Raw genomic sequence first — 20,930 nt, 5'->3', positions numbered from 1 at the left:
TACTGGATAGATGTCAAGTATAACTAAAAATAGTACTTTGGAAATTATCAGAAGCTCAAAAACAACTAAGAGATAACAAATGTTATAAAAAACTGAGCTATAATCCATCACATGAATACTTGCAAGAGTATGCAAACATTATTGTAACAGCTAAGAACAATGGACTTTTAACTCCCAAAGAAATTAAATTCTTGAAGGTGACTAATCCAGCAGTATCCACATTTTATTTGATACCAAAAATCCGCAAAGACCTACATCATCCACCAGGTCGCCCAATAGACTCTGGTATTAACTGTTTGACTGAAAAAGCCAGCCAATTTGTGAACTATAGATTGAGACAATATTATTATTATTATTATTATTATTATCATTATAATTATCATCAGGTATTTGTAGAGCACCAACAGATTCCGCAGAGCTGTAAACATAGTTGGTGTACAGGATAGCTTTTGTAGGGGTCAAGTGGGTAGAAGGCCCTGCCGAGAGTTTCACTGTTGAGTCGGCTCTTATGAAACGATCTGTAAACAGCTGGGCCCATAGGCTTACAATCTAAGGGGTTCAAGGGGAAAGCAATGGCGTTAGGAAAGGTTAGTGTTGGTTGTATGCATCCCTGAATAGTAGAGTTTTTAGGGAGTGCTTGAAACTGTTAAAACTAGGGGAGAGTCTTATGGAGCGAGGCAGGGAATTCCACAAGATGGGGGCCAGTCTGGAGAAGTCCTGTAAACGTGAATGTGAGGAAGTAACAAGAGAGGAGGAGAGGAGGAGATCCTGAGCTGATCGAAGGGGACTGGAGGGAGAGTATCTAGAGACAAGTTCTGAGATGTTGGGGGGGGGGGAGCAGTGCAGTTGAGAGCTTTATATGTCAGGGTGAGGATTTTATGTTTAATCCTAGAGGCAAGAGGAAGCCAGTGAAGGGATTGGCAGAGAGGTGCAGCAGATGAAGAGTGACGAGTAAGGAAGATGAGGTGGGTAGACCAGAGAGGATGGAATTGCAGTAGTCGAGGCGGGAAAGGATGAGAGAGTGGATTAAAATCTTGGTTGTATCTTGTGTAAGGAAATGTCTAATTTTAGCAATGTTTTTAAGGTGGAAGCGGCAGGCTTTAGCCAAGGACTGGATGTGAGGAGTGAAGGAAAGATCTGAGTCACGTGTGACCCCAAGACATCGGGCGAGCGGGGTAGGGGTAATGATGGAATTATCAACAGTTATAGAAATTTTGGGGGTGGAGACATTGGAAGAAGGGGGAAAAATAAGGAGTACAGTTTTGGAGAGATTTAGTTTAAGGTAGTGAGAGGACATCCAAGATGAGATGTGAGAAAGACAGTTAGTGACACGGGTTAGTAAGGAAGGAGGTAGGTCTGGTGCAGATAGGTAGATTTGGGTGTCATCGGCATACAAATGGTATTGAAACCCATGGGACTTTATTAAGGAACCTAGTGATGACGTGTAGATTGAGAAGAGAAGGGGACCAAGGACAGAGCCTTGAAGTACCCCAACAGAAAGTGGTAACGTGGCAGAGGATGCTCCGGAGAAGGCTACACTAAATGTACGGTTAGTCAGATAGGAAGAGAACCACGAGAGAGCTGTGTCACAGATGCCGAAGGATTGGAGGGTTTGGAGCAGAAGAGGGTGATCAACAGTGTCAAAGGCTGCAGACAGGTCAAGGAGGATAAGCAGAGAGAAGTGGCCTTTGGATTTTGCTGTAAGTAGGTCATTGGTAACCTTGACAATTGCTGTCTCTGTAGAGTGATGGGAACGAAATCCAGATTGCAGTGGGTCAAGAAGAGAGTTTAGTGTAAGGAAATGGGATAGACGTGCGTAAACTAGCTTTTCGAGGATCTTTGAGGCAAGAGGGAGTAGGGAAATAGGGCGGTAATTGTAAGTGGAGTTTGGATCAAGGGAAGGTTTTTTGAGGATAGGTGTGACCAGTGCATGTTTTAAAGATATGGGGAATATACCAGTGCTGAGGGAGAGGTTGAAAATGTGTGTGAATATGGGGGTGAGGGTAGAAGAGAGGGAGGGGAGTAGCTGTGAGGCGATGGGGTAGAGGGGACAGGTAGTGAGGTGGGAGGACAGTATAAGGGCAGAAACTTCATCCTCATTAACAGGGGCAAAAGAGCTGCATTTTTGGATATTTGGGTTTTGGGTGATCGTGAGCTTTTGAGGGGGTGGGAGATTGGAAGTATGTTGAGAGCTGATTTCACTTCTGATTGAGTCAATTTTGTTGTTGAAGTGGCTTGCAAAATCTTGAGCTGAGAGAGAGGTTGTGTTAGGAGGAGGGGGTGGGCGGAGAAGAGTGTTGAACATGTTGAACAGACGTTTAGGGTTAGAGGAAAGAGTAGCGATGAGATTAGAAAAATATTGTTGCTTATAAAGATTAAGGGCAGAATAGTAGGAGTTCAGGATGAACTTGTAGTGAAGAAAGTCAGCTGAACTCCGAGATTTCCTCCAATGTCGCTCAGCAGTACGGGAGCATCTGCGTAGGTATCGTGTCAGAGGACTATGCCAGGGCTGAGGATGAGAGTGTGGTTTCTGAGCTAAGGTTGGAGGGGCCAGAGTGTCAATGACCGATGAAAGGGTGGAATTATACTGGCAGATAGATTGGTCAGGGCAGGAAAAGGAGGTGATGAATGAGAGGTTTGAGAGAGCTAGCAAGCTGATGCAGATCTAGTGACTTAGTGCTTCTGTGAAGCTTGGTGTGAGGGGTAGAGGGAGGGGGAGTTGTAGGTAGGGAAGTGATGTTGCAAGCTAGGAGATGATGGTCAGAGAGAGGAAAAGGGGAGTTTGTTAAATTTGAAAGAGTGCATTGATAGGTGAAAATCAGATCAAGGGAATGACCATCTTTGTGAGTGGCAGAGTCAGTCCATTGTGACAGGCCAAAAGAGGAAGTCAGTTGAAGAAGTTGTATTGCAGAGGAGGCATTAGGATTGTCAAGAGGGATGTTAAAGTCGCCAAGAATGAGGGCAGGGGTGTCTGAGGAAAGGAAATAAGGAAGCCAGGCAGCAAAGTGATCTAAAAATTGAGTTGGGGAGCCAGGGGGGCGGTATATGACTGCAACATGTATAGAGAGGGGAGAGAATAACCGAATCATGTGTGCTTCAAATTAAGAAAATGTGAGTGAAGAGAAGGGCTGTATTTGTTGGAAGGTGCAACGAGAGGAAAGTAAAATACCGACACCACCTCCTTGTCTATTGCCAGACCTAGGAGTGTGGCTGAAATGGAGACCCCCATGTGACAGTGCAGCAGTGGATGCTGTGTCTGAAGCAGAGAGCCAGGTTTCTGTAAGAGCCAGAAGGTTAAGAGAGTGGGAGATAAAGAGATCATGGATAGAAGTGAGCTTGTTGCAAACAGAGCGAGAGTTCCAGAGTGCACAAGTGAAGGGGGAGGGGTTTTTAGATGTAAGAGGAATGCGATTAAGGTTACCAGAGTTTAGTTTATGAAGACTAATTGAAAGGCACACAAGGATGTGAAAGGTTAGGAGGTTGTGAGGGACCAGCATTAGGGGAGATGTCGCCAGCAGCTAGTATGAGCAAGAGGGAGAGTGACATGAGATGAGAAGCAGATTTGCAGTAATGAGACTGTTGTTTGGCTGAAGTGCAGGGGGGAGAGAGAGTATTTAGGAATAGGTAGAGTTCATGAGCACAAAAGTAAGGTGAGTATAAGAGAGATGGGCTAATGAACAGTGCAGGTGGAGAGGGAGAAGAAGTAAGTGAGTAATGTAGTTTGTTATAGAGACAAGAGGTAGCAAAAAGGAATATGAAGATATTGAGCATTATTCTGAAATTGGGAACCAAGTAAACACATAAGACACAGTGTTACAGCAGCACTTGCAAAAGGATACGAGATACAAAAAACATAGTTTTACAAGAGTACTTGCCTTGTGTCTTGCCCCTTGCCCAATCCTTGTTCAATTCTTAAAAATTATTGCCTCACTTATAAAATGTTCACTTTGAAAATGTGAACATATGCTATTGTTAAAAAGTACACAGCCCTGTAAGCAGTGCACATCCCCAAACTAGTCTAAAATATATACAGGTAGGGCAGTCAGTTGAGTCCACTAAATTTAGTTAATTGCTAATCAAAGACAGTTGGTAAGGCCAATTGGAATGTTAGAGTCTGGTCAGGGTGAGATGATTTAAGTAAACAGACAATAAAATTTGGAGGGGGTTAAAACTGTGACAAAAGAAAACTATAAATTTTAGAGTTATAGCAAGTATTGATAAGGATTGAGCATCAAATGGCAATTAACTAGACATTTGAATTGAGACATTGGGAAAAATCATTACAAAAAATGCAGGACTTAATTTTAACAGCCTAAATTGTTTTGCTCAATATATATATACACACAGAGAGACTTGGTGTAAAATGACAGAAAAGCAGGGAATAGCAAGATTTCAGTGCAGGACCTTAATTCACGTACCAAAAAGAGAGACTTGGTGTAAAATGACAGAAAAGCAGGGAATAGCACGATTTCAGTGCAGGGCCTTAATTCACGTACCAAAAAGAGAGACTTTGTAAAATGACAGAAAAGCAGGGAATAGCAAGATTTCAGTGCAGGGCCTTAATTCACGTACCAAAAAGAGAGACTTTGTAAAATGACAGAAAAGCAGGGAATAGCAAGATTTCAGTGCAGGGCCTTAATTCACGTACCAAAAAGAGAGACTTGGTGTAAAATGACAGAAAAGCAGGGAATAGCAAGATTTCAGTGCAGGGCTTTAATTCACGTACCAAAAAGAGAAACTTGGTGTAAAATGACAGAAAAGCAGGGAATAGCAAGATTTCAGTGCAGGGCCTTAATTCACGTACCAAAAAGAGAGACTTGGTGTAAAATGACAGAAAAGCAGGGAATAGCAAGATTTCAGTGCAGGGCCTTAATTCACGTACCAAAAAGAGAGACTTGGTGTAAAATGACAGAAAAGCAGGGAATAGCAAGATTTCAGTGCAGGGCCTTAATTAGGGCTGCCACCTGTCCCTTAAAATACAGAACACTTATAAGTTACACATGTTGCAGGGTGTGCAGGGAGGAATATGAATAGTGCTGTCCAGAAACACAATACATGTTCTTCCCTGCACACCCTGCAGCATGTGTAACTCATAAGTATCCAGGAAAACATGGCTGAGGTGGCAACCCTTGCCTTAATTCACGTACCAAAAACAGAGACTTGGTGTAAAATGACAGAAAAGCAGGGAATAGCAAGATTTCAGTGCAGGGCCTTAATTCACGTACCAAAAAGAGAGACTTGGTGTAAAATGACAGAAAAGCAGGGAATAGCAAGATTTCAGTGCAGGGCCTTAATTCACGTACCAAAAAGAAAGACTTGGTGTAAAATGACAGAAAAGCAGGGAATAGCAAGATTTCAGTGCAGGGCCTTAATTCACATACCAAAAAGAGTGACTTGGTGTAAAATATCAGAAAATCAGGGAATAGCAAGATTTCAGTGCAGGGCCTTAATTCACGTGCCAAAAAGAGAGACTTGGTGTAAAATGACAGAAAAGCAGGGAATAGCAATATTTCAGTGCAGGGCCTTAATTCCCGTACCAAAAAGAGAGATTTGGTGTAAAATGACAGAAAAGCAGGGAATAGCAAGATTTCAGTGCAGGGCCTTAATTCACATACCAAAAAGAGTGACTTGGTGTAAAATATCAGAAAATCAGGGAATAGCAAGATTTCAGTGCAGGGCCTTAATTCACGTGCCAAAAAGAGAGACTTGGTGTAAAATGACAGAAAAGCAGGGAATAGCAAGATTTTAGTGCAGGGCCTTAATTCACGTACCAAAAAGAGAGAGTTGGTGTAAAATGACAGAAAAGCAGGGAATAGCAAGATTTCAGTCCAGGGCCTTAATTCATGTACCAAAAAGAGAGACTTGGTGTAAAATGACAGAAAAGAAGGGAATAGCAAGATTTCAGTGCAGGGCCTTAATTCACGTACCAAAAAGAGAGACTTGGTGTAAAATGACAGAAAAGCAGGGAATAGCAAGATTTCAGTGCAGGGCCTTAATTCACGTACCAAAAAGAGAGACATTTTTAGGCCTAGTTATCAAACCGTCAACCTCAAATACACTGGAATTCTGCAGCGTATTTGTGGCGAGGCTGATTCGCCTTAGTTATCAAAGGCTAGAGACCGGCAAAAGTAGAATTTAGTGACGTAAGCTTCGATCCGCCCGACTCAGTCCAACACAGATCGATTCTTATGTCACTCCAGATGTTCCGCACAATCTGACTACTTTTGCTAGTTATCAAAAAAACTAGCAGATATGCTCGCCACTTTTACAGCCCAGCATACCTGGTTTTCAATCCGCCGCCCTGGAGGCTGCGGATCCCATAGGAATCAATGGGAGTCTGACCATAGCGAAAGTTCATGTTCGCTGCTGCCAGACATCCCATTGATTCCTATGGGAGCTGTCTACACCTAACACCCTAACACGTACCCCGAGTCTAAACACCCCTAATCTGTCCCCCCCTACACTGTCGCAACTAAATAAATGTATTACCCCCTAAACCGCCACTCCCGGAGCCCACCGCCACTCTAATAAAATGATTAACCCCTAAGCCGCAGCTCCCGGAGCCCATCGCAAGCTATAATAAATATGTTAACCCCTAAACCGCCGCTCCCTGACCCCGCCGCAACTATAATATATGTATTAACCCCTAAACCGCCGCTCCCTGACCCCGCCGCAACTATAATATATGTATTAACCCCTAAACCGCCGCTCCCTGACCCCGCTGTAACTATAATATATGTATTAACCCCTAAACCTAAGTCTAACCCTAACCCTAACACCCCCCAACTTAAATATTAATTAAATACATCTAAATAATATTTCTATTATTAACTAAATTAATCTTATTTAAAACTAAATACTTACCTATAAAATAAACCCTAATATAGCTATAATATAAATAATAATTGAATCAGCCAATCAGATTGAGCTTGCATTCTATTGGCTGATCGGAACAGCCAATAGAATGCAAGCTCAATCTGATTGGCTGATTGGATCAGCCAATCGGATTGAACTTCAATCTGATTGGCTGATTCAATCAGCCAATCAGATTTTTCCTACCTTAATTCCGATTGGCTGATAGAATCCTATCAGCCAATCGGAATTGAAGGGACGCCATCTTGGATGACGTCCCTTAAAGGAGCCTTCATTCGTCGGTAGTCCGTCGGGGAAGAAGGATGTTCCGCGTCGGCGGGATGAAGATGGATCCTGAAGAAAGAAGATTGAAGACCCCGCTTGGATGATGACATCGCCCGGATGGAAGACTTCTTCAGCGCCGCTTGGAAGATGACATCGCCCGGATGGAAGACTTCTTCAGCGCCGCCTGGATGATGACTTCATTGGATGGAAGACTTCTTCAGCGCCCCTTGGACCTTGGGTGGTGGGTTTTAATGTTGGGGGGGTTGTATTTTTCTTTTACAGGCAAAAGAGCTGAATTCTTTGGGGCATGCCCCGCAAAAGGCCCTTTTAAGGGCTGGTAAGGTAAAAGAGCTTTGAACTTTTTTAATTTAGAATAGGGTAGGGAATTTTTTATTTTGGGGGGCTTTGTTATTTTATTAGGGGGCTTAGATTAGGTGTAATTAGCTTAAAATTGTTGTAATATTTTTTAAATGTTTGTAACTTATTTTTTTTTATTTTTTGTAACTTAGCTTTTTTTATTTTTTTGTACTTTAGTTTATATAATTGTATTTAATTGTAGTTATTTGTATTTAATTTATTTAATTAATGTAATGATAGTGTAGTGTTAGGTTTAATTGTAACTAGGATTTATTTTACAGGTAATTTTGTATTTCTTTTAGCTAGGTAGTTATTAAATAGTTCATAACTATTCTAACTAGCTAAAATAAATACAAAGTTACCTGTAAAATAAATATAAATCCTAAAACAGCTACAATGTAATTATTTATTACATTGTAGCTATCTTAGGGTTTATTTTATAGGTAAGTATTTAGTTTTAAATAGAAATAATTTATTAAAGTATAGTGTAGTGTTAGGTGTAATTGTAACTTACGTTAGGATTTATTTTACAGGTAAATTTCTCTTTATTTTAGCTAGGTAGCTATTAAATAGTTAATAACTATTTAATAGCTATTGTACCTAGTTAAAATAAATTGAAAGTTACCTGTAAAATAAAAATTATTATTTATATTGTAGCTATATTAGGGTTTATTTTATAGGTAAGTATTTAGTTTTAAATAGGATTAATTTAGTTAATAATAGAAATATTATTTAAATTTATTTAATTAATATTTAAGTTAGGGGGGTGTTAGGGTTAGTGTTAGACTTAGGTTTAGGGGTTAATAATTTTATTACAGTGGCGGCGGTGTAGGGGGGCAGGATAGGGGTTAATAAATTTATTATAGGTGGCGACGGTGTAGGGGGGGCAGATTAGGGGTTAATAAATGTAATATAAGTTGTGGCGGAGTCCAGGAGCGGCAGTTTAGGGTTTAAACTATTTATTTAGTTGCGACAAGGTCCGGCATCAGCAGGATAGGGGTTAATAACTTTATTATAGGTGGCGACGGTATAGGGGGCAGGATAGGGGTTACTAGGTATAATGTAGGTTGCGGCGGTGTCCAGGAGTGGCGGTTTAGGGGTTAATACATTTATAAGAGTTGCGGCGGGGTATAGGAGTGGCGGTTTGGGGGTTAATAACTTTATTTAGTTGCGGGGGGCTCTGGGGGCGCCGGTATAGGGGGTAGAACAGTGTAGTTAGTGTGGGTGCTTAGTGACAGGCTAGCAATAAAGCTGTCAAAAAGCCGAAGAGCAGCGAGATCGGATGAGTGATAACTCTCACAATCCGCTGCTTATCGCCCCGTACTTGGTGCGTGGCTTTTTGACAGATTTTTTGATAACTTAGGCAAAATTTTGCAAGTCAGCGGCGGTGATGGTAGGCGAGCTTAGGCGGGCGTATTGGGCCGGCGAAGGCAGGTAAGTTGACACGTTGATAACTAGGCCTCTTGGTGTAAAATGACAGAAAAGCAGGGAATAGCAAGATTTCAGTGCAGGGCCTTAATTCACGTACCAAAAAGAGAGACTTGGTGTAAAATGACAGAAAAGCAGGGAATAGCACGATTTCAGTGCAGGGCCTTAATTCACGTACCAAAAAAAGAGAGACGGTGTAAAATGACAGAAAAGCAGGGAATAGCAAGATTTCCGTACAGGGCCTTAATTCACGTACCTGAAAGCAGAAGAGAAAGTAGGTTAACTCAGCATTCCTTAGCAGATGTCAGTAGGCAGTTTGTTAGTTAGTAACCAGCAGTGTGGAGAGTATTGAGTGTAATTCTTGTATAATTCTTAAAAAGTATTGCCTCACTTATAAAATGTTCACTTTGAAAATGTGAACATATGCTATTGTTAAAAAGTACACAGCCCTGTAAGCAGTGCACCCCCTATCTATCTTAACTACCATCATTCGTGAAGGACACTACAGATGTCCTGAAACAACTAGATAACATCCATGTTGGTCAAGATACTTGGCTAGTTATGGCAGATGTGGAGTCTTTGCATACTAGCATACACCATCAACTGGGATTCAAAGCAATAAAAAGTTTTTTACAAATGGGATCAGAAGAGGAAATAGAACATAATGAATTCATTCTGAATCTTTTGAGTTTTGTTCTAAATCATAATTTCTCCACCTTCGATCATGCCTTCTACCTCCAAATTAGGGGGACTGCCATGGGCACCGCTTGTGCTCCAACTTACGCCAACCTATTTTTAGGTTGGTGGGGACAACATACTGTATTCTCTGATACTAATGATAAATATACTGATCAAATACCTCTATGGCTATGTTACATAGATGACGTGCTCTTCCTTTGGGAGGGCACCAAGGATGAACTTGACATATTTCTTCTAAAACTCAATGAGAACAATCTGAATATTAAATTAACACATGAAGCAAGTAAGACCACAATATCATTCTTAGATTTAACAATTACAAAGAATGAAGATGGCACCCTGAGTACAGATGTATTCAGGAAAAGTACAGCCACAAATAGTATATTACATAGTACTAGTGCCCATGCTCCGAACACAGTTAAATCACTCCCAATAGGAGAATTTCTGAGAATGAAAAGAAACTGCTCAACTACTGAGAAATTTGAAACCAGAGCAAAAGAACTGAAAAACAGATTATTACAAAGAGACTATAGTAGGAGATCCATAAAAAGAGCGGAATATAGAGCTAAAATTACATCCAGACATCAGCTATTGAAACCCAAACAATCAGTAAATACCCAACAAGAAACAGTCAGGTTTATCACTACAAATAAAATATAATACAAAAACAGCAGAAATAATAAAAATTCTACAAGAATACTGGCACATTCTACAGTCTGACCACTCTCGATCCCAAATTGTGGGAGAAAGAATTCAAGTGGGGTATCAAAGGGCACCGAATTTAAAAGATATGATTAGCTCTAGTCATTTAAAAGGCATTAGAACTCGAAAACTGCTCAGACATGGCTCCTTTAAATGTGGCACTTGTAGTACATGTAGCTTCATGAGGAAAACTAATTGTATAAGGGATCGCTTCGGGAAAATACACTAAATTAAGGCTCACATAGATTGTACAACTGAAGGAGTTATCTATGTACTTTAATGTAAATGCCAAAAGACCTATGTAGGTATGACGACCAGAAAAATCAGAGTGAGATTACAAGAACATCTCAGGAATATCAAAAATGCAACGAAAGATAACCAAGCTGGTAAAACTATTACCTCTGTTGCCAGACACTTTCTACAAACCCACAAATCCAAACAGTCTGATCTCAAATGTTGGGTTATACAGAAATTGGAGTTGGGAATTAGAGGTGGCAACATGGAACAAGCTCTCTCCAGAGCTGAAAGTAGATGGATCTACTTGTTGAATAGTATTCAACCATTAGGACTGAATGAATATAATAATTTCGCAATATTCCTATAAAACCAATCCATAAATGTGTCCCTACCCCTCCCTCCTCCCCCTTTTCTTTTGTATTACCAAGAGTATATAAAAATAAAAATTAGTCACCTCATAATCCTAAAATGGAATAATTAATTTCTGGAATAAATTGCTTTTATTTTAAATAAATGCGGAAATTAGTTCCAGATATTATTGTGTTTGTGATTGAAATTCATATTTCCCTTACAAGTGTTTTATTTATCACCATAAGGTTAGTTTGTTGCGCAATTCATTTAAGTTATATCTTATTAAAATTTATTAGCACTCATTTAGTTAATATTAAAATTCATAGAATTAAACATCTATTTCACAAATTAATTCACTTTTATGTCAAAATATTTTTCATCACACACTCATAAGCACTTCATTGAGAATTTCACACATTGTCACTGTTTGATAAATTAATTTAAATAGATCATCATAATTAATTTTATACTTTGTATACATTATATTTATAGTTCCCACTTTTTAGTATTCACTTAATACCCTTAAATTCACAATTTTTTTCATCAATAATTACTTTGTTTAACATTATTTAAAGTTACTTGATGAATACCTACGAACTTATAACGCTGTGATCAAAGATATCTGATAATTTCCAAAGCACTATTTTTAGTTATACTTGACATCTATCCAGTAATGTATCTGGCTTACTTAGGATCCAGCATTTGAGGCTATACGGCTATCTTGTTATTTACCTACGTAAGCAAGGAGGAGGTACCTAGGGACACTGATGTTATATATACTCATCATCGCGCGTCGCGTGCGCACCCTTCGAAAAAAACGACAAGTGGCAAAACATGTCAGGGCACTGGTGAGGAGTCTACTGAACTCCTGTGTTTTAGGAAGCGTTTAGGAGGACACGATCAGCGTGATCCTTTATGTTAAATATTGAGCAGTTTAACCGATATTTTATTTGTTCTGCATTTGGATAATTCCTGCTGAATGTGGGTTAGAGATTTGACTGGGCAATATTTTACTGCAAAACCGGTTTTGCTGCCATGATTTAGGTGAAGTCTTTAGGAGACATTAACCTCTAAGCTACCTTAACTATTCTGGTCATGCTTGCAGCTTTTGCCTGTTAACCCTTTAACCCTTATCAATTCAGGCATGCTTAATAGGGGTTTTTTTTAAACACCACTGACCGTTGTGATAAACACTACACCTGTTTATTTACAACAGCAGGGTATTATTACGTATTTATTACACATTGTACCTAAGTTACTATACACACTTGTAGTTTTAAGCTTGACTGAAAGCACAAACTTTATATAGTAGGATATTACCTGTTAATAAAGTGTGTTTAGTTCACAATGTGCAATGTTCATACTCTAAATACGCATGACAATAACCAACTAATGGGCTTTGTGCCTTACCATTACTGTCAGGTATTATTTTGTGCAATCATAATAATAACAAACTAATATCAAACTGAAACAGTTTGTATGCCACAGACCTAGTATATGTGGTTACTTCACACACTAAATGTTACCATTGTCAACAATTGAGAGCACATACCTTATATAGCAGGATATTAAGTTTATACTCTAAATATACATGACGACAATCCACTATTTGGCTTTGTGCCTTATCATTGCTGTCAGCTATTATGTTGTGCATTCTTAATATTAACAGATTAATACTAAACTGATACAATTTGTTATTTTGTGTAAAGTTATTACTAACATTTAAGATTCAAGTGAAACTAACATATGTCAAGCTACTACATACGCAATAAACCTTTTTATTAACCTTTTGTGTGCCATAAATCTTCAGATTCAACTATAAATTATATATTTGTATTACCCATTTGCTTAATTATTTTTGGGCATGTTTGTATACGAATACACTAGCTCAATTTATTAACAGAGTTTCTTGTATCAATATTTAACTTGAACCACGCTTGACTATATTCTTTGGAGTCCATATTTTGATAGAAATTTACTGCATACTGAAATATCAGGCTTCTTGCCTTATCTCTCGCCAATTGTAGTGTTGCACTTAATTACTAGGAGATTATTATCATACTTATGTAATTTACATTTATTCGTGTTGGAGCATTTTATCTCCCAGTATTAGCACTACAGAAAGTGCAGAATTATTAGGCAAATTAGTATTTTGACCACATCATCCTCTTTATGCATGTTGTCTTACTCCAAGCTGTATAAGCTCGAAAGCCTACTACCAATTAAGCATATTAGGTGATGTGCATCTCTGTAATGAGAAGGGGTGTGGTCTAATGACATCAACACCCTATATCAGGTGTGCATAATTATTAGGCAACTTGCTTTCCTTTGGCAAAATGAGTCAAAAGAAGGACTTGACAGGCTCAGAAAAGTAAAAAATAGTGAGATATCTTGCAGAGGGATCCAGCACTCTTAAAATTGCAAAGCTTCTGAAGCGTGATCATCGAACAATCAAACATTTCATTCAAAATAGTCAACAGGGTCGCAAGAAGCGTGTGGAAAAACCAAGGCGCAAAATAACTGCCCATGAACTGAGAAAAGTCAAGCGTTCAGCTGCCAAGATGCCACTTGCCACCAGTTTGGCCATATTTCAGAGCTGCAACATCACTGGAGTGCCCAAAAGCACAAGGTGTGCAATACTCAGAGACATGGCCAAGGTAAGAAAGGCTGAAAGACGACCACCACTGAACAAGACACACAAGCTGAAATGTCAAGACTGGGCCAAGAAATATCTCAAGACTGATTTTTCTAAGGTTTTATGGACTGATGAAATGAGAGTGAGTCTTGATGGGCCAGATGGATGGGCCCGTGGCTGTATTGGTAAAGGGCAGAGAGCTCCAGTCCGACTCAAACGCCAGCAAGGTGGAGGTGGAGTACTGGTTTGGGCTGGTATCATCAAAGATGAGCTTGTGGGGCCTTTTCGGGTTGAGGATGGAGTCAAGCTCAACTCCCAGTCCTACTGCCAGTTTCTAGAAGACACCTTCTTCAAGCAGTGGTACAGGAAGAAGTCTGCATCCTTCAAGAAAAACATGATTTTCATGCAGGACAATGCTCCATCACACGCGTCCAAGTACTCCACAGCGTGGCTGGCAAGAAAGGGTATAAAAGAAGAAAATCTAATGACATGGCCTCCTTGTTCACCTGATCTGAATCCCATTGAGAACCTGTGGTCCATCATCAAATGTGAGATTTACAAGGAGGGAAAACAGTACACCTCTCTGAACAGTGTCTGGGAGGCTGTGGTTGCTGCTGCACGCAATGTTGATGGTGAACAGATGAAAACACTGACAGAATCCATGGATGGCAGGCTTTTGAGTGTCCTTGCAAAGAAAGGTGGCTATATTGGTCACTGATTTGTTTTTGTTTTGTTTTTGAATGTCAGAAATGTATATTTGTGAATGTTGAGATGTTATATTGGTTTCACTGGTAAAAATAAATAATTGAAATGGGTATATATTTGTTTTTTGTTAAGTTGCCTAATAATTATGCACAGTAATAGTCACCTGCACACACAGATATCCCCCTAAAATAGCTATAACTAAAAACAAACTAAAAACTACTTCCAAAACTATTCAGCTTTGATATTAATGAGTTTTTTGGGTTCATTGAGAACATGGTTGTTGTTCAATAATAAAATTAATCCTCAAAAATACAACTTGCCTAATAATTCTGCACTCCCTGTATAGTGCAAAAAACACATTGCAAGTAGGCATAAAATTATACTTTTATCAACTCTCTGTGTGCCATAGACCTAGTATATTTGGTCAGACCTTACTCTCAATGCTACCATTGTTCAACTATATTCCAATATTTACGTGGATATTGACATCAGGCATCTCAGAGCTATAAACTGACAATCAGTATATCACTTGTGACGTATCACACTACTTGAACTCTATACTTTGCCATATGGTGGCTTAAATTTATTGTGATTCACACTTCTGTGTGCATCACATTGGAGTCTACATCCTTTGATATTATTTACTTTTAGTCACTGATGAGCTTGAACTATTGTTCAACTATTTTCCAATATATACGTGGATATTGACATCAGGCATTTCAGTGCTATAAACTGACAATCAGTATATTATTTCTGATGTATCACACTACTTGGACTCTATTCTTTGCCATATGGTGGATTACATTTATTGTGACTCACATGTGTGCATCACATTGCCGTCTACATTATTTGATATAATTTACTTTTAGCCACTGATGAGCTTATACATACTTTTTCTTTACCTTCTTTAGATTTGGCACATCACCTTATTAGCAGCAGTCATTACCAATGTATAATAATGTAGTATTATGGGATATATCCACTAATGAATGCTAGATATTGTCGCCAGCATTATTCTTCTCATAATATTTATTTATTGGTCATTTTACTGCGAACTACCTTGATACTATGTTAGTAGTATCTATTTCTACTCACCACGCTGATGTACCCTCCACTCGTAGTTTTAAATTGTATGTTGTTTGTGTGTTGTTCTATTTTTAACTTTAGTAATTAAAGTTATTTTTTAATTTATTTTACTATCTGACTCAACTTGTCATATATACTATCATAATATTGTCCTTCTGTGATATGATAAATATTCTAATGTGATTGACTAATCTTCAGGACTCTGGTGTGCTATCAGTGTATACTTTTAGGTGGAGGGTTCGTATTCTCTCCACTTTTTGTGCTTGAGTTAATAAATGTAGGTAGGTGGCAGCGATGTTAGGGGCGGCTGATTAGGGGTTAATAATATTTAACTAGTGTTTGCGAGGCGGGAGTGCGGCGGTTTAGGGGTTAATATGTTTATTATAGTGGCCGCGACATTGGGGGCTGCAGATTAGGGGTTAATAAATGTAGGTAGGTGGCGGCGATGTTAGGGGCTGCAGATTAGGGGTTAATTTTTTTATTATAGTGTTTGCGATGCGGGAGGGCCTCAGTTTAGGGGTTAATAGGTAGTTTATGGGTGTTAGAGTGCTTTTTAGCACTTTAGTTATGAGTTTTATGCTACAGCTTTGTAGTGTAAAACTCATACTTACTGACTTTAAAATGCGTTACGAATCTTGACGGGATAGAGTATACCTCTCACTTTTTGGCCTCCCAGGACAAACTCGTAATACTGGCGCTATGGAAGTCCCATAGAAAAAAAGACTATACGCAATTTGCTTAAGTTGATTTGCGGTACGGCCAAAAAAGGGTGCAGTGCCCCTAAATCTGCAAGACTCATAATACCAGCAGTAGTAATAAAGCAGCATTATGAGGCTTAACGCTGCTTTTTTACTCATAATGCAAGACTGGTAATCTAGCCGATTGTTAATGATTATTTCTGCAATCTTTGCAATTAAAAAAAGTGTAGGTGTAACCTTTTTTTCAATCTATCTATGCCTATATTAAGGCCTTTAATCTATATGTGCCAATAATAATGCTTCTATTACAATGTTATGCCGGACTAATGGGATGAACTCTCTTTTTTATGACAATTCCAATCAACATCCAATCAGTGCGTGTGTCATATGACATTCTTTAAGTCCAGCCCTTTGGAAGCCTATGTAGAGAGTGGGAGGGATTGCTCTCTATGTCACAGCCCAGCCAAAAGAGAAAATTAAGGGGGGGGGGGTGAGGGAACAGAAGATACCAAGTAGGATTACAAATATTTTATAAAATATATATACACTTTATTAAAAAAAATTTAAATAATTATGCGTTTTTTCTTATTACCATCCACCTCATTTGTAAACCTCTCAGTATAAGTGTAATATAACACTTCCAATACAGACACTGATACTTTATTTATGAATATTTTTGAATATTTTGATTTTTTTCACTGCAACTAATCACACTGCATGTCATGTATTTATGTTTTTTTCTTTTTTTTGGTTAAACAATAATCAGCCACCAGTGGTGGGTTTCAAAAATTATTATTAGTCACGCAGCCGTGACCTAATGGTGTCCGTGGTAACGCCGGTTGGTACTCAGTTACTCTATTTAAGGTTAAAAATTAGGACCCAATTAGACCACTGAAACCCCCTGACACGTTTTGCGTGGTCATCTAAATAGTAGCCAAGCAACAGCTAGAGGTACACAGACCTTCTAATCTCATACCCACCTCTCCCACAGCCCCACATACCTTTTTTTCCATATACGATAATATCAGATCTATGACATCTTGCGAGGGTGGGGGCATGTATCTATGATACATTGATGAGAATTCATTTTGTTTGAATATACGATTAGACATTTAAATGTTATAAACTGAAATCGCTCACTAGAAACAAAGAGAAAAAAGATTAATGATATAAGGGTAAAATGTTTTTCTGTTAAAAACAAAAAAACAAACAAACAAAAACATAGAACTACATTCTATAATAAATAAAACATTGGTGAAGACACTCTTTGTCAGTTGCACTCTCTTGTTGTCAAAAACAATATTATTTAAGATTTTAAAATTCTACTATATGAAATGTTAAGTCTAATAATAAATAGTTGAAACCTATAGCAGCAACTTTGGAATATAGTACAGTGATACAAAGCTTGTTTTGTCTTCCTTTTGCAACTAACACAATCCTACTAAATGTATTCAGCCTTCACAGGACTGATATAGATAGTGATATATTGTATCCACAAACATCTACTGCATCAATATAGTTACTTACACTGCTAAATCCTGAAAGATGATTCTAGCTCTTGGGACTCTGTGATTATTATTATATAGGATGTTAGGATTACGTGAGCAGTGACTTGCAGCTGGCACTCAGCCAAAATACATAAAAAAACACATATATCATCTTTAGAGGAGCCCATCTTGGCTAAGAAGGCTAGCCACAGTCATAAATTTAGTATACAGTGCATTGTTTTGCAGTTGTTTGCCAATTAAGGACATGCAGTATGTATTACAGAGTTAGCCTTGAGAAGTCTGCAGGGTGCATTTCATATTCTGAGAATTAGAAATTGCTCAATTTTCAGAGCTACATGAAAAGGGGCAAAATAAATAATGATAATATATTGAAAAGTTGTTTCAGTATGCATAACTAAACATTTTATATAAAAAGCTCAAGTTGTTTACTTTCCTGTAAGGGTAATATAGTTTTCCTATAATTTTTTTTTCAATCTTTTTACTCAAGGATTACAATATATTTGCGAGGGGTATAATATTATAACTTACAATAGCACAGAACAAACTATGGTCCTTGAGATATGAACTGTATGGATACATTTGGACAAGAATATTTATTGGTGTAGAGGACAACTCATTGCGCTTCTGGATGCTAATTACTGTTATACTGAAACAGACAGGGAAGGCAGTTTAGGATTAGATCAAGGGATAATACAAGAGCATGGTAAGTATATGGCATTTATTCATGCAATGCATTTCTAAATGGCTTCAATGTTCCTTATATGGTTCAGTTTGTAGAATGGAGACATTCTCAAGTAAGAGAGCAGAAATATGAAGAATTGTTTAGTTGCTGTACAATACAGTACTGATGCAGGGCTGGATTGGCCTACCAGGATACCAGGAGATTTCCTGGTGGGCTGCAGCAGCTGGGGCTGGAAAGCTACAATTTAAAGGGGCGATTAATTGATACAATTGGGTTGTAGTTTTGCTATATAACATCAATCTGGCATTTTTGTTTAATAAAAAGTAATAGAATTTAAAAATATTAGGGGGGGGGATATCCCAGTAATGCCCTTTGAGAAAAATGGGGCATTTGCATTCTACCGACTCAACATAAAATAGGGCTGGTCTTCATATTTTTCCAGGGCTGCTTTTTATTCCCAGTCCGGCCCAGTACTAATGTTTCAGAGCAAGAAGAGAGGTAGAAAATCCCAAAACTCACTGGTTACAGTAGTCTAGAGGGGAGAGAATGTGTTCCTGTTACATCTAGTAAATAATAATAGGTAGTGTTCTCATATTGTCTAAAAGTTAGTTAAAATAAAGGTTATATTATTAATAATGAGCAGTACAATGTTGCTTCAATAGCTAAGTATCAGCTAAATTACAAATTTTGCATAATGGTGCGGTACGGTTATACCGCTGAAAAATTGGCCATTGCACGAGGAATGGCAATCCTCCCGTATTACAAGTCATGGTAGTATAGCTGTACCGCAAGTGTTTTAGCCTGTAACACAACAATCCATTTCGCACTCAAAAAATGACGTTTGAGTGTGGGATTTTCCATTGCGCCATATTACAAGTTGTTAGGGCAGGCTATAAAGCAAGCATTATAGCTTATACCGCCGCAATCCATTCCGCGATCAGAGACCAGTAGTTATGGAATTTGCGAAACAAAAATATTTAAAAAAACTCATAACTAAAATGTTACAAAGTACACTAACACTCATAAACTACCTATTAAACCCTAAACCACCACCCTTCCGCATCGCGGAACTTATTAACCCCTAAACCGCCGCCCACCCCACATTGCAAACACTAAATTAATCTAGTAACCCCTAAACCGCGGCCCCCCACATCACCAAAACTATAATAAAACTATTAAGCCCTAAACTTCCGGTCCCCTACATTGCTACTAATAAACTAAACCTATTAACCCCTAAACCACCGGCGCCCCACATCGCAACACACTAAATTAAACGATTAACTCTTAAACCTCACACCCCCTAACTTTAAATTAAACTTACAATATAATTATCTTTAAATAAATAAATACTTACCTGTGAAATTAAAAAAAACTAAGTTTAAACTATAAATTAAACTAACATTACTATTTTAAATAAATGAAAGAAACGAAAAATAAAAAAACCTAACATTACAAAATCATAAAATCCGAACACTACGATTAAAAAAAACCCAACTGTCATTACAATATTATAAAATCCTAACACTACGAATAAAAAAAACAACTAACATTACAAAAAATTATAAACACTAACATTATAAAAAATAAAAAAATCTAAGATTACAAAAAATAATAAACAAAATTGTCCAAAATAATAAAATTAAACCTAATCTAATAGCCCTATAAAATAAAAAAGCCCCCCAAAAGAAAAACACCCCTAACCTAACAATAAACTACCAATAGCCCGTAAAATGAACTTTTGTAGGGCATTGCCCTAAGTTAAACAGCTCTTTTACCTAACAATGTGGGGGGCCGGCGGTTAAGGGGTTAGTAGGTTTAGTTTATTAGTACCGATGGGGGAGGGCGGTGGTTTAATGGTTAATAATTTTATTTAGTGTCGGCGATGTCGGATGCAGCAGATTAGGGGTATTTAGACTAGGGGTTTATGTAGGGTGTTAGGTTTAAACATAACTTTCTTTTCCCCATAGACATCAATGGGGTTGCGTTACAACGATCTCCATTCCGCAATCGCAGGTTTTTGTTTTTTTCTAACACTTTTTCTCCATTGATGTCTATGGGGAAAGCGTGCATGGTGCTTATCACACCATAACGCACAGCACAAGGAGGTTTTTCAGTAACTTTTAATGGCAGCACTATGGAAAGTGCAATACCGCTCATTATTTTGCGTTCTTTACGTACCCAGTATAGCGCACAACTTGTAATCTAGGTGTATAACAGTAAACTTTCACTTAACAAAAAAAAAATCACTATTACATCTTCTTATAGGAAATGAAGTAGTCAAATCAACCCTTTCTAAGGTAGGCAAATCATATACATAAATGACTTTGAATACGTTAATCCTTTAAAGACTAAGGTAGTGTTATTGTAAATGCAATATATTACATTGGCAGCTGTTGTTGCTTTGAGTTAGTGGGGTGGAAGATTCTGTACCTCCCTCAAACTCTATACTCTCTCTCACCCTTCATATTTTTATCCAGGGGCACCTACTGTATATAACATTCATATAAACACAGCAGTACTCAAAAATCATAAATGATGTAATAGGTAATATATATATGGTTGAGTTTGCGAGCACTGCGCTGAAAAAGCCTGTGGGTTTTAGGCAGGAACACATCAAAATTGTTCAGAAAATCTAGCTGGTAGCAAAGCATTCACAACCTCCTCCAGCTACACCGCAGCAAACTACAGTTGCACAGCAGCAGGCT

The 20,930-nt window shown here is 38.3% G+C and overlaps 1 protein-coding gene across 1 annotated transcript in view; it reads right to left on the bottom strand.

Annotated features, from left to right (window-relative positions):
- The window catches only part of LOC128645669 (uncharacterized), a 369,635-nt gene extending 352,006 nt beyond the window's left edge, over positions 1–17,629 (bottom strand). Inside the window, exons 1-2 of the mRNA XM_053698822.1 lie at positions 17,563–17,629; positions 17,037–17,174 (exon numbers count right to left, since the gene is read on the bottom strand). Coding sequence (XP_053554797.1) covers positions 17,037–17,147 — 111 coding nt within the window. The 5' untranslated portion in view covers positions 17,148–17,174; positions 17,563–17,629. The remainder of the gene's footprint in view (positions 1–17,036; positions 17,175–17,562) is intronic.
- Positions 17,630–20,930: the final 3,301 nt, after the last annotated feature.

This window comes from Bombina bombina, chromosome 1, assembly GCF_027579735.1.
Source record: "Bombina bombina isolate aBomBom1 chromosome 1, aBomBom1.pri, whole genome shotgun sequence".
NCBI lineage: Eukaryota > Metazoa > Chordata > Amphibia > Anura > Bombinatoridae > Bombina > Bombina bombina.
The sequence above is the reverse complement of the archived record's forward strand: the minus strand, read 5'-3'. Positions and strand labels throughout refer to the sequence as shown.